This window comes from Prionailurus bengalensis, chromosome E3, assembly GCF_016509475.1.
Source record: "Prionailurus bengalensis isolate Pbe53 chromosome E3, Fcat_Pben_1.1_paternal_pri, whole genome shotgun sequence".
Lineage (NCBI taxonomy): Eukaryota > Metazoa > Chordata > Mammalia > Carnivora > Felidae > Prionailurus > Prionailurus bengalensis.
Window position 1 is genome coordinate 10,204,551 of NC_057357.1, and position 14,455 is coordinate 10,219,005.

At 52.8% G+C, this 14,455-nt stretch overlaps 1 protein-coding gene across 1 annotated transcript in view; it reads left to right on the forward strand.

Annotated features, from left to right (window-relative positions):
- Positions 1-3,027: 3,027 nt before the first annotated feature.
- The window catches only part of HIP1 (huntingtin interacting protein 1), a 152,942-nt gene continuing 141,514 nt past the window's right edge, over positions 3,028-14,455 (forward strand). Inside the window, 1 exon segment of the mRNA XM_043559835.1 lies at positions 3,028-3,216. Within this exon segment, the coding sequence (XP_043415770.1) occupies positions 3,097-3,216 (120 nt within the window). The 5' untranslated portion in view covers positions 3,028-3,096.

The window sequence follows — 14,455 nt, forward strand, 5'->3', positions numbered from 1 at the left end:
ACTAATAGGCGGGTACCGAATACGGCATGGATCCGCTGGACAAAACGATGAATCACATCCTGGACAAGACGGAGCGGGACACGCGAGATTCCATCACTACTCAGAATGGTGCGCAATTTCAATCTTACAAAGTGTTTATTTCTGGAATTTTCCATTTAATATTTCGGATCGTGGGAACTGAGACCACGGAAAGTGAAAATGCGGATCAGGGGAAGACTGCCATACAAATGGCTCTTCTATTCATATATTCAGCTGGTAAGAGCTGAAGGAAGCCAGCAGGGTCCTGCAGTTTACATCCTGGGGGAGGGCTTCCCTCAGTCCTTGGCAAAGAGAAATCCTTATTTTTAACTCACTCTAAGTTCCAGACGAAGGTTAACTCGCCTGAGTCTTTCTCCACAGGGTGCCTCCAAACCACAAATTCCTGATTCCTACTCTGGTTTATCCTAATAAGAAGTAGGTTGAGCCCTTAATCCCCGTTTAAAGGGCCCTTGTTTATCGAAGCAGTAAACTCTGGGCAAAGGGTCATAAATCACTCTAGCTGGATCCAGAGTGTGAGGCGGGTGCGGGCTAAGAATGGGCACGCAGAGGTTACATTAACTGTCAATCTTGTCTGTTTTCCTGGTAGCCATACTCCTGGGAGCCCCTGTGCTGGGCCAGATCCAGCCTTGAATCTTCTCCACTCTGCTCCGTATATAGAAGGAGGGGCGGAGGCAGTAGCGATGCATCCTCCCTGCCCCCTACCCCTCTTCTCTGCTAGGCTTGGCCAGTGGAAGGCGCCAGTAGTAAATCAGAGATAGGAGAGCTAGAGACTAGTGTCTCCCAATGATTGTTTTTTTTTTTTTACGTGAGGCCACAGCTCTGGTCAGATGCCTCCCTTCCCAAGACTGGAGCCCCCAGTTGGTTGGGGTACAGCTCCCTTGCCCATGTCCCTTTGGGTCTAAGGCTGATAACAGCTTCCCACTGTTCTTTTTTTTTTTTTTTTTTAATTTTTTTTTTTCAACGTTTACTTATTTTTGGGACAGAGAGAGACAGAGCATGAACGGGGGAGGGGCAGAGAGAGAGGGAGAAACAGAATCGGAAACAGGCTCCAGGCTCTGAGCCATCAGCCCAGAGCCTGACGCGGGGCTCGAACTCCCGGACCGCGAGATCGTGACCTGGCTGAAGTCGGACGCTTAACCGACTGCGCCACCCAGGCGCCCCACAGCTTCCCACTGTTCTAATCCCTGGGTTCTTCATCCTCCCTGGTTGATCCTCAGCTTCTAGCTCACACCTTTGTATGTGTTCCTTCTTCAATTCAATTAGCCCTTCCAGTGTGTAATCCCTTCCCCACCGCAGCTCTGACCCAGACGTCTTCACAGCCCCCAAACACGGCCCTCATCTACTGTCTTTACATCCCCAGAGCCCACGGTTTGCTGATACACCTCCCTCAGATCCTCCCACCTTGGCCTTGGCTCCCCTTCTGTTTCTCTGATTCTTTCTCCCCAGGTTCCTGTGTTTCCACCCATCACCGGCCCTTTGGCCTGTGCTGACATTGCTCTGCCCAGAATTGAAGACATCGGCCTCTTCTTCAGCCAGCGCCCACACTGTGCATTTGATATCCTCTGCCTTCCCAGACACAAAGCCTTGAAAACTAGGCGACAGCTCACTTCTGCCTCAGAGAAACCCAAAGGGAGCCACTACCCCCCAAAAGGTGAAACCAGTGTGTTATGCAAATATAGCCTCAAGGCAATTACCCCAGCATCTCACGGCCACCCTGAAATCCCTCCTTATAGGGGGATTCTGGCCCCACCACTGCCTCCTCCCTCTCCCCACTCCAGGCATCCAGGCATATCCTTAAAACATCCCACAGGACATTCCTCATTCCTTTGTAGGCCCTCAATGTCTCTCACCTACTGCTGGAGTCTCCCTGTTGGTTCCCTCCCTTCCTCCTCGCCCCCATAATCTGGTCCACACAATAGCAGTCCCCCGAAAGCACAGGTCTGAGCAAAAGCCTTCCCTAGTGCCTGTAAAGGCCCACCCCCTCATTCACTTCTCTATTGAATGTGTGAATTATTATCAAAAGCTCTTAGTTAAAAAAAAATTAATACTTTTCGTCACCTCCAGTTTTAAAACATTTGTCTTTAAAACATCAACATTAGCATTTAACGGGAAACTTCTTTCTTCGGCAACTCCGCTAACGATCACGCTTCCCTCTGCCTCTCGGCACCCTGGCTGACACCGAACAGGATGGGAGGGGTGGCCCCGAGCCGCATATAAACACAAACAGAAGCAGGGGTTTCTACCAACAAGTTTGTTCTGGCCGGCTCCAGACCCGGAGAGGTTTGGATAGGTGTCCCACTGTCCCACCCAGCGCCCTCGGGTCGGCGATCGGCGATCGTTACAAAGGGGATGGGCAGGGCTGCAGGGCAGGGTCAGGACGCGGGAGGAAGCAGAGGGAGCAGGGTGGGGGCCGCCACTCCGGCCGCCAGGTCTGGCCAACGCTGGCCCTTCCAGCGGGGACCTGGCCTGGGGCAGCGCTTCCCCGGGCTGCGGCCGCCGAGCCCGTCCATCCCGCGCTCTCCCGTCCCGCCCGAGCGGCGTAAACAAGGCTATTCCCAGGCGGCCTGGATTCCCTGCGGGAGGCCCGGCGCTCCAGCCCGCGTGACCCCCGCCCACCACGCCGGGAACCTGGCAGCGCCCGCCGCCGAGGAGAGCGCGGCTCGCGGGGAACAGGCGGGGAAAGCGGCGCGCCGGGCGTCGGGGGAGGGGCGGGCGAGGGCAGGTCAGGGCAGCCCCGGCCCGGGCCCCGCCCCCCGCCCCGCCCCCTCCGGGGGCGGCTGGAACCGGTGACGGACAGGCGTCCGGGCCGGTCACGGCGCGCCTCGCGGTCCGGAGAGCCCCAGAGGGGCGGGGCGCGCGGTGGGGCTCCAGAGGGGGCGGGGGCGGGCGGGGAAGCCTCTGGGTGGGGCGGGGCCGCGGGAGAGTAGCAGCGCTCCCAGCCAATAGGAGGCGGAAGCCGTCCCGTTAGCGCCGGATCCCAGCGGGTAGGGCGGGGCGGGCGGCGCCGTGGGGATCCCGGGGCGGCCGAGGGCCCCTGACTCGGCTCCGCGCGGCGACATGGACCGGATGGCTAGCTCCATGAAGCAGGTGCCCAACCCGCTGCCCAAGGTGCTGAGCCGGCGCGGGGTGGGCGCGGGGATCGAGGCGGCCGAACGGGAGAGCTTCGAGCGGACTCAGGTGAGGAGCGGGGGACCCCGGGGCATGCGTGGCTTGGGCATCCCGAGAGACGCAGTGCCCGGGAGGGGCTTTGAAGGGGGCAGAGGTCTTCAGGCCCAGGGAGGACGGGGCAAGGGGGCCGCGAGAGGGAGCATCTGGGTGCTCAGGTCGAGGCGATCCTGGGGAGGTCGGGGACCCGGAGGCATCCCAGCTGGCCTGGGGAGAAGGGCAGGGCGGCTCCGAGGAGCTGGCACGACCCGTGGGGCAGGGCAGGGGTCACAGGGACGGTGAGAGCCGAAGGAACGGAAGAAGGACCGAATGGAAGGGGTGCCCTCTCAGCAGGGGAAGCGCATTGGGGGGCCACTCAAGTGTGGCGGCGGAGAGCGGAGCGCTGGACTGGGATGAGAAGCGGGGAGCCCTTTCCTCCCCTCTCCATCGCTTCTGGGTTGCACTGACATTCCCCCCCCCCCCAGCACCCCCTTCCTAGTGCCTCTTGCTTGGCTCACGCCACCCCCAGCTGTCGGCCTCCGAGGGCCAGGCTGCAGGGGTCTGAGCGGCGAGAAGGAATGTAGGAAATGCGACGTGTGGCCGAGCTTGGAAAATGGGGGCTGGAGGAGAGGGCCGGCCAGGGGCCAGGGGCCAGGGGCCGGCCTTTGGCCGGACAGCCCGCTGCTGGTCAGGATGAGCTGCCCAGTGATGCCCAGAGCCCTGACTTGGGATTTTGGTTTCATCCCCCAAGATGTGCCTGACAGCTAATAGGCAGACTGCCCTATTTGTCCAGCCTGAGCAGGGCTGGGGGCCAAAATTCCCCAGTGTCATCAACAAAAAGCCACAATCCATTTCTACCTCGGAGTTTGAATGCCTGGTGTATTGATTTGACTGAATAAAGCGGACATGTTTCTGGTGTTCATCAACTCGTTTGTATGCAAAATCCATTTCAAAGGGCACAGCACTTCTTTTAATCCCGGTGCCAAAGTTGTATGGGCAGATTTGTGCTTCACTCTCGCGCTCAGGGTAGAACCTTTGAAGATCCAGCTGGGCCTCCACAGCCAGAGGCTGGTTCCCCTGCTGTGTTCTGCCTCACCCCCACCGCCAAACACAGTACAATGTGAAGGAAGGCCTTTGGGGTTTTAGATAGAAAGATTGTGAGGACCTGACTGTGTATTCTGTGTATGGAAGCTTGCAAAGAAGAAAGCTTTTCACCCCCTGGGAACTTCATCTTCTCTTTCCAGTTGCCTCTGGCCCTTTGCACGTGTGTCTGGGTGGCGTAAAGTAGGGAGTGTCCCCTTCCTGGGTCATCCTACCCCAGGCGTGATGGGAGAGATGGCAGTTCCCTGCTGCCTCCCAGGGACCAGCTGGGTTTGGGTTTCTGGCTCTGTGGACTGGCCCCCTTGGAAGGAAAGAATCTTTCCGTCTGCTTGTCCACTGTGTGTGTTCCTGCCTCAACGAGCTGCCTGATCCTGAGGCTTCTTGCTCCAGGAAGCAGTGTGAATCGTCTTCTTTTTTTTTTAATGGGAAAGGAAAAGAAATAGGTGTTCTTTTATGATAACCCATTCCGTCTGGAGTCTCAAATCAGTAAAAACTGGAGCACTAGAGGAAGACACGTAAAACTTTGACCCATTATAGTGATGGAAATTAGATTTGCAAAAGCTTCCTTCTACCCAGGACTGGCATGTCCCCTCGCCATCCAGGGACCACCCAACAAAGGAGACTCTAGGTCAATGTTTGCAGGTTTTTTATATGTGGAACCCTTGCGATTGGCCACACCTGACCGAGTGCCTTGTTTTGGGGGTGGGGGGGGAGAGTGAGGAGGTAGGCTGGGGCAGGAAAAGAGAGTTTCTCTATTATTGAAACCGTAAGGGGGTGGGTAATGAAAGCAAAGAAAAGAGAACAGTTCTAAAACTTGGCATTAATCAATCTGCAAAAGCTCATTTTGTTTAATGACTTCAACTGTATCCAATGTATTATGAGATATAAAAATGAGCTAGAAAATACTTTTAATGAGTTGAGAGACCAGGAGAATCAGCCAAGGTGTAGTGATAATTGTAGCTAATTATCGTGTTTGCCACCGTTCTAAGTACTTTGCTGTATTGCCTTCTTTAATCTCAACAAGGACCCATGAGGTGGGCATCAGCCCCATTTTCCATGAGGAAATTGAGGCACAGAGAGGTTAAGTCACCTGCCCAAGGTCACACGGCTGGAAGTGGTCCCAGCCTTTAACCACTGCGCTGTGTTGCCTCTGAGGCAACAGTGGCACCCAGTGCCTCTGGGTAGGACGGTGGCATTGGAGTGTAAGAGGTTTGAGTTTCATAGCCAGGCACTTGGATAGGCTATAGGACCTCGGGCAGACCTTTCTAAGTTTCCCTTACTATAAAATAAAGATGATACTTACCTTACAGGTGTATTGTGGGGGTTAAATTAAATAAGAGGCGTGAAGGCATTTTTGTAAACTTTGGGACACAATTTCAGTGATTCTTGCTGTAATCTGGGGAGACCGAAGGAAGCACAAATGTTAAGTAATGGTGCAGGCTGTGATTAACTCTTCAGAAGGGGGGCAGAAGTGTTCCTAGGTAATGTGATAATTACCGAGAGCACATGCGGAAAGTACAGGCTGGCGTGGGTGTGGAGAGGGGTTGGGAGCCCTCACCAGGACCTAACCGCCATTCAGCATGAGATAGTCTTGCTGGGTGGAGAGGAGGGGAGGTGGGCATTCTAGAAATGGGGAATGGCAAAGGACACGTCTGGAGATGAGCGCAGATGAGGCTAACTGGCTGAAAAGCAGAATTGGCCACTCCCGCCTCTCAACCCGTAGCACCTGTTACCCTGTCCTGTCACTATCTCTGTTGCCCTCGGTCAACTAGGAGCTTCATGAGGACAAGACTGTGTCTTTTTTTTTTTTTTTTTAAGTTTATTTATTTATTTTGAGAGAGCGCGCAAGCTGGGGAGGGGTACAGGGAGAGGGAGAGAGAAAGAATCCCAAGCAGGCTATGTGCCGACCGAGCCCAACTCGGGGCTCGATCTCGTGAACCGTGAGATCATCACCTGAGCTGAAATCAAGAGTTGGACACTTAACCAACTGAGCCACCCAGGCGCCCCATGATTGTGTCTTGCTCTCACCTGTGTCCTCAGATGCCTGTGTTAGTGCTGAGCCAGCTGTAGGTGAGGGTAGAAAATGACTGGTTAACGTCAGCAGGGAAGCCCTCGCCTGGGTTAAACTCAGCTGTGGGCATCAGGTGGCATCTTTAATTACTTGATGCTTTTTCCTAACAGCCCCTGAGTGCCCTCCTGGTCCTTTGTCTCCTACACCCTCAGTCAGGAGCCCTGCCCCATGCCCGTGAGAGGACTGTGAATTCTCTGCCTTCCTTCTGGTTAGGCCAGCATCCCTGCCAGAGTGGGGTCCCCAGACCCACCTGCCGCAGCCCCCATCTCCAACCTGATCCCTGCTGTGTCCCCCACCCAGCCCATCACAAGCACCCTTCAGGCTCTAGGGGAGTGAAAAGTGGCTCTTGCCCTCAAAAAACTTGCTGGGGTAAAGATACCTTGCCTGGAACACTTTACAGTTTATACAGCACGTTTTAGCCATCGTTGGGGGCTCTACTGTGGTTGGGTATTAAACACCCTCATCTTACGGGTGAGAGCTTGGTAACTTGCCCAGGGCCACCCGCTGGTGACCGAAAAGCAAGATTCAGATCCAGGACTCCAGGTCCCAGGCCCCTTCTACCACGCTGTCCTCATGTTGGCCAAGGAGGGCAATTCTGGAATGAACCAGGAGGGCTGGCACCCATAGACAAAATTCCCTGTCTGTATTTGCTTAGCTGGAAAATGGTTTTCTCCATGGTTTATGTTTTCACCATCCATTTAGTGAGCAGAGAGCGTGGAGGGGACACAGAGATGGGTAAGATAAAGAGACCAGCCTGGGGGAGCTCATGAGTCAGCAGAGAGGCGGACCAGCTACTGTGGGGCTCTTCTACACAGAGGACTTAGAGCACCAGCATCACCTACTGAATGAGAGCTTGCATTTCAGCCAGAGCCCTGGGTAGCCCTGGGCACCCTGAAATTTGAGCACCTCTGCTCTATGGTTGGTGATTGCTAAGGTCAGAGGAGGCGTTGGGGCTCTGGAAACACAGAGCCTTTGGTCACAATCTCTTCCGGTGGAGCCCGCCACAGAGTAACAGGATCCCAACCAACCGTGAGCTGGAAAGAGCCAGGAAACTCGGGTTCTCGAGAGGAAGAGACAGAAACAAATATTTACTGAGGGCCTGGTGGGCACTAGAAACATGCTGAGTGATTTATAGCCATTATTCTATTTAATAGCTCAGGCTCAGAGAGGCCAAGTGACTTGTCCAAGGTCACTCAGCGAGTAAACCGAGAAGCCAGGGTTCTGAAATCTGATGACCAAAACGTCGGGGGGTGTTTCTACCATTTTGCTCATGATCTTCAGCTCTGGCTTTGATTCACCTGCTCAAAAATTTTGGGGTTTGAGCAGAGGGATCAGGGCTTCTTTTTTTTTAAATTTTTTTTAATGACTATTTATTTTTAAGAGAGACAGCGTGAGCAGGGGAAGGGGCAGAGAGAGAGGGAGACACAGAATCCGAAGCAGACGCCAATCTCCCAGCTGTCAGCACAGAGCCCAACATGGGGCTCGAACCCACGAACTGTGAGATCATGACCTGAGCCGAAGTCAGACGCTTAACCCACTGAACCACCCAGGCGCCCCGAGGGATCAGGGCTTCTTGACTCTGGCTGCACAGGAATGGTTTCTAACATAAAAGGTGCTGTCCCCCTCCTGTCCCCTGCTTGCTCCCTTAGTTGGTATTGGAAAGGTAGAGAGGATGCTAAGAGCTTTCTTTGAACTTGTGGTTCTGTACTTTGGTTTCCTCCCATTGGTGATAATGAGAATAGCCAACATTTATAGCATTTGCTGTGTGCACATGGTAAGGGCCTTTACGAGCCACACCTGCTCCCAGTTCTTGGAAGGAATTTACAAATTATGATCCCTGTTTTACAGATGAAGAAATCAAGGCTTAGACATGTCAGTAACCAGCCCAAGGTTCTGAAGTCAGGGTCAGAGTCGGGACCCAAACTCAGGAAAACCAGCCCCGGCTTGTGCTTGATTGTCACCCTGGAGTCACAGCCTAGCCCCCTCAGCTCTCTTTCTCCCCCTGACAGTTGGGTCCCCAAAGTGCTAACCTCACCCCACTTCTCTTTCACCTTCTGTCCACTTCCTCTGTGCTCAGCTCCTCTGATAGTTTCTTTTCTTACTTCCTGTGACGCCACCTCCTGAGTTCTTGGCCTGCGTGACCACTTCCCATTGGACATTTGTCCCTACATAAACCACACGTGCTCCAGACTCAACTTTGGGCCTCCCCGGCCTCTGAATGCCAGTGTCTGGTCCTCGCTGGTGCCCTTCAGCTCCTTGGCATCCACTGTGAGTCCTCCCTTTCCTGTTTCCTCACAGCCACACTGTGTTCTGTGATGTTTCTCTTGTCCACTGCTCTGCTCTGCACTGTTCCTGCCCTTAGTACCTCTTGCCAGTGTTGGTGTAATCCCCTCCTTTCTGCTTCCCAAATAGCCTGGGGCCAGACGGGTTGTCTCTAAAGCCCAACACTGGCTTCTGTAACCCCCTTTTTTCAAGAACCTTTGCTGGGTCCCAAGAAGCCCTGCATGACGGGGCACCTAAGGGTCCCCGGTGCCTCTCTCTTCCGGGCCTTAACACCGCATCCCTCCACTAGACCGCCACTGCAGTCTCCTCCAGCCAGATCAGGTATTCCAGCAAGCAGGGGCCCGTAGCTACCATCTGTCAGTCCCATTCACCCAGGTCACACCGTGGCTTCTCTCCCAGACTGTAAGCTCTTGGGGGCAGGGTCTGGCTCTCCGTGCTGAGCGAGCCCTTGCAGGAGGCAGGCGCTGGGCCTGTTTGCCAAATGTGTGGATGTAAAACAGTTGGAGGATCTACTGGGAGCCTGGGTGCTACAGGCAGGCCTCTGCTTGCAGAGTACTTTCCCTTTGCACATTTTGGAGACTCTCCCTCTGTCTCCTTTGATTTCTCCAGTGATTAACTCTTACTAAGTGACTGCCCTGTGTGCCAGGCTGGTGCGCCCAGGGTATCCATTTAGGAGAGAGCCTGCAGAGTCTAGAGATGGGATTAGGGCTCACGGTCGATGATTTGGATTTCCGTTAAGTTCCGAACACTTTATACACATTCCCAGAACACGGGCTTGGACTTCCCAAGGTTTCTTTCTGCTTCGGGTGGGGCCATTCTGAGCTAGAAGGTATCACGGGGAAGGGAGAGAAACTGGCCTAGTGTGTCCCAGGCACCTGGACACGGCTGATGGCAGTGGCCTGCGTACTGCTGCTGGAGTAAGGGATGTGCACACGAGTGTGGAGTAATGTGAGAGTGCTCCCGGGGGAGTGAGCAAATCTGGCTCTGCTACTGAATTTCTCCGCTCAAACTGGGGAGGCCGGGCAAGATTTCCAGCTCTCAACCATTTGGGCTAATAAAATTCCTGTAAGCGGGTTTCCACCCTGAGGAATAGGGACCCGCGCTTGATCGGACCTCTAGGCTGCTCCCTTGAAAAGCGTCCGCGTCCCCCCTGTATGTAGACTGGGGCGCATGAAAGGATGGGGCTGAACCTTGCTTAGAATGGGATGAGGAGCACCCACGTGGCCGGAGAGCCGAGTCCCCGCCCCACTTGGGCACTGGAAGGGCTCCTTGCCTGGCATGTCAGCAAGGCACCGAGGAGGACTGTTCTACACCCCCTGTCCACCGGCCCACTCACTCCACCACCTTGGGACAAAGTACGGAGCAGACCCGGGTGGGGGGTGGCGGGGCGGTGGGCCAGCGGCCAGTGCTTCCCCCGCATCCAGAGGGTTGATGGCCTGGAGAGGTGCCCACCTAGGAAAGGGAGCTTGTCAGCCCCACCTCCTGGCAGGGTGGGGGCTGCTTCCTGTTTTCCTGCCCGGGCAGGCGGGGAGGAGCCCTGTTCCTGGCTCGTGGGCAGTTCGGTCTGACACAGTGCGGGCAGAGGGACGGGGATTGAAGGTGTCCTCTGGCTGAGACGGTGGAAGGGAGAATGGGGATTTTCTTGGATCTGAAAGGTTGCTGCCGCCGCCTCTGTTAGCGCTACAAGACAGCTCTCGGGAAGCTGGTTGGGGCCGTTCAGGAAGCCCGTGTGGCCGATTGCTTCTGATTTTAACTGATAGGCAGTTTATAAAGCACATTTGCACATAACCTCCCTTCAGCCACAGAACAACCGTGTGACAAATAGTGGGCCGTTCTCAAGTGTGGTCACTGAGGCTCAGAGAGCTTGACTTGCCCGAGAGCACTCAGGAAATGGGCTCGCAGACACTTGAACCTGGTGGGTCTTATCTCAAATTGTGTTCTTTCTAGATCTCCCTTTAAAGCTGAAGCCTGGTCTGGGGCTGGTAACTTAGAAAAATGACAGATTTTTTTTTTTTCTCTAAGTCTTTTCCAATTGATTTATTTGGACTTTTGAAATTCCTCCCAGATTTTTGCAACACACATAACTATCAGAGGGCCTGTTTCCAGAATGTGTAAAAAAAAAAAAAAAAAAAAAAATCTGAAAAGAGATCAAAGGACCACCTAAATGAAAAATAGTCAGGAAGAACTTCACAAAAGAGAATGAACAAATGGCCGATAAACATATGAAAACGTGCAACCTCATTAGTAATCAAGGAAATGCAAATTAAAATTGCAATGAGGGGCACCTGGGTGGTTCAGTCGGTTAAGTATCCATCCTATTTCGACTCAGGTCATGATCTCACAGTTCATGAGTTCGAGCCCTGCGTCGGGCTCTGTGCTGACAGCTCAGAACTCGGAGCCTGCTTCGGATTCTGTGTCTCCCTGTCTCTCTGCCCCTTCCCCACTTGCACTCTGTCTCTCAAAAATAAATAAATGTTAAAAAAAATTTTTTTTAATTGCAATGAGATACCACTATGTACCCATCAACATGGCTGAAATAAAAATGGGAAAAAAAAGAAACACTGACGGTGCCGAGCATTGGCAAGGGTGCAGAGCAATGGAAACGCTCGTGCATTGCTGACGGGGCTGCATGTTCGTGCAACCGCGTTGGGTAGCAGCCTGGTGTTATCCTAAAATTAAGGATGTACAGACTCAAGAGGCCAGCACTTTTCCTGTTAGCTGTATACCCAACAGCAGTGCACACACGTGCCCCAAAAGATCTCTGGAAGCATATTCATAACCACCTTTTGCACCAGCTCCAGACTGGAAATAATCCAAAAGTCCTTAACAGTCGATGGATCACTGACTGAATCGTGATGTGGTCTCTCCTCGGGATACTGCACAACACGGAGAATGAAGAAGCTGGAGTTACGTTCAACAACGTGGATGAATCTTACACACAGAATGGTGAATGGCAAAAAAAAAAAAAAAAAGGCAGAGCCAAAAGGACACCTTCTGTATGCTTCCATTTGGATCAAGTTCACAAAACAGGCAACGCTAAACTGGTATTAAGTCTGCTGCTTCGACGGTGAAGCAGTAAAGAAATAAGGGGAAATAGGGGGACGGACGATCACCATAAAAGGCCAGATAAATATTGTCCTTGGATGCAAGGGAGGTTAGTGATTGGGAAGATGTACAAGGAGAGTGGCTGAGGTCCTGCCATCAATCTGTTGATTGGTCTGTGTAGTAGTTTATGATAATTTATTAAGCTGTGCATTTTATTTTGTGCACTTTTTCTCTATGTTATATTTCAAAATACAGAAGGTTAAAAAAAAAACCTCCTTCCAGGGAGTAAAGACAGTGTCGTGAGGAGGCCAAGAACTTACCACTTACGTGCCCACCCACCGTTTGAGGTCTCCCCCAAATGTAGCTTCCCCTGTGAAAACCCTTCTTTTTTTTTTTTAATTTTTAATGTTTATTTATTAGAGACAGAGACAGAGACAGATCATGGGCATGGGAGGGGCAGAGAGAGAGGGAGACGCAGAATCTGAAGCAGGCTCCAGGCTCTGAGCTGTCGGCACAGAGCCCGACACAGGGCTCGAACCCACCAGCTGTGATATCATGACCTGAGCTGAAGTCGGACGCTTAACCGACCGAGCCACCCAGGCACCCCAAACCCTTCTTTTTTTTTTTAATGTTTATTTATTTATTTTGAGAGAGAGAGAGCATGAGCAGGGGAGGGGCAGAGAGAGAACCCAAAGCAGCCTGTGCTGTTAGTGCAGAGCCCAACACAGGGCTCGATCCCACAAACCACAAGATCATGACCTGAGCCAAAAATAGTAGGAGTCAGGTGCTTAACCGACTCAACCACCCAGGCGCCCCTCCCCTGTGAAAAGCCTTCTGATGCAGCTTTTGATTGAAGACACACAAATATCCAAGCATCATGTTCCAAGCCCCGCTGTAACAGGTAGTTGTGAAGTTGAGACTTATCATTAGACCACACTGAGCGTGTTGCCCTCGACTTCCATTCATTTGTGTCTTATGTCTGCAGCGGCAGACGGGCCCTTAGGTCCTCCCTCGTCTTTCAGTGAGTCACTCCATGTCTCGCAGAGGGAATTACACACTGGCTAAGGCCCGGGAGGTCCGTGAAGTACAAAATAAATCAGGTGATGAAAAGTTCTCAAGGGAGAGAATGAGAGAAGAAAGTGTGGTCTAGGCTCAAAAGAAGCATATTTGAATAAAAGCAAAGATCTGGGCGGGGGGGCACCTGGGTGGCTCAGTTGCCTAAGCGTCTGACTTCGGTTCAGGTCATGATCTCATGGTTCGTGAGTTCAAGCCGCGCATTGAGCTCTCTGCTGTCAGAGTGGAGCCCACTTCAGATTTTCTGTCCCTCCCGCCCCACGGCCTCTCTGCCCCTCTCCAGCTTGTTCTCTCTCAAAATAAATAAACAAACTTAAAAAAATAACAGTAAAACTAGTTAAAAAAAAAAAAAAGATCTGGATGGCGGACTTGTGGAAGACATGACCCCACGCTTGGCTTGTGCTCCACAGATGTAGATCGAGTCTTGCTTGACAGGCAATGTCAAATGTGAGAACCTGGGAGCTTGGGGGATGTTCTTGAGGGAACATGGCCGAAACGCTGACCTTCTAACAGTGGTTCTGTGAGGTCCCTGTCCTGCTGCATGGTCCCTGGGGCCAACCCACAATGACAGTTCTTAGTTTAGACAGTTGTTGGTGTGTGTGTGTGTGTGTGTGTGTGTGTATGTGTGTGTGTGTGATTACGTCTTACTGCCTGTCATGTGGCCCGTCTGCCATATTGATCTGGAAACTAATGCTTTCTCTGGTTTTTCTTGGGTACGTCTTGACCGATGCTATATTCTTCCCTCCCATTTTCCATGATCCTTCAGAAAGAGATTGACAGGCATAAGCTGTGTGGTTTTGCCTCTGAGCAAGATACAGGGCAACTTCCCTTGAAGTAACAGGTCAGCCCAGGACTCTACCTCTCCGGGCCTGGCACCTGGTAGGCTTGCCAAGACTCTGTGTTGAGAACCTTATTCATCTTTGAAGCCTCAGGCTCCTGACACAGCATCTGGCCCCGAGTGACTCTTGATAAGGGTCCATAGAATGAAGGATGAAATATTTTGAATGAAGCCCTGATGAGTATCAGCCATTTTTGGTCCCAGTTCTGAACTGTGAACCCCAAGAAGTACACCCTGACTCTGGGTTCACGGGAGCACTACTTGAGCCAGCAAGAGCCGGGGCCCCTGAAGAGACCAGCTGTCTGACGTAACTCTGGGTGGTTCTCAGGGACTTCCTCTTGAACGTCAGCTCCCTGACTCATGCTTGGAAGTGACTTGAGGTGCCCTGTTTTCTTGAGATTCTTATTGCAGGAAGGGACCTCCCTGTACAGCCTTAAGCCCATTACTGCTGATAAAAAACAAAACTACCCCAACACACCTAGACCCGAACTTTGTCTCCTGCCACAAACTGGCTCACGGTCCTTTGTTCTCAGTTCTAGAGAATCGCAGTTTATAAACCATCCCTGACCCTTGAAGCTGAAATTCTCGCGGCCATTTTGACCTCCCCGCATTCTGTGCCCCTGCGGCTAGGCATGGAGTCCAGTTGTGTCTTCTTGACTCCTCGATTGTTGTCCATATCGCTCCTGCTTTGCCACCCGCTGCTTCTGCCTTAGCTCAGGCCTTTTTCTGGTGCCTGGGCTACATCTTGCACAGCCCAGCTGGCCTTCCTGCCATCCAGCGTCGCCCCGCGTGAGATCTGCCCTCCCTTTGGCTGTCTTAACGAGTTCTGTTTTAAAAGGCATACCTGCTTGTATCACTCC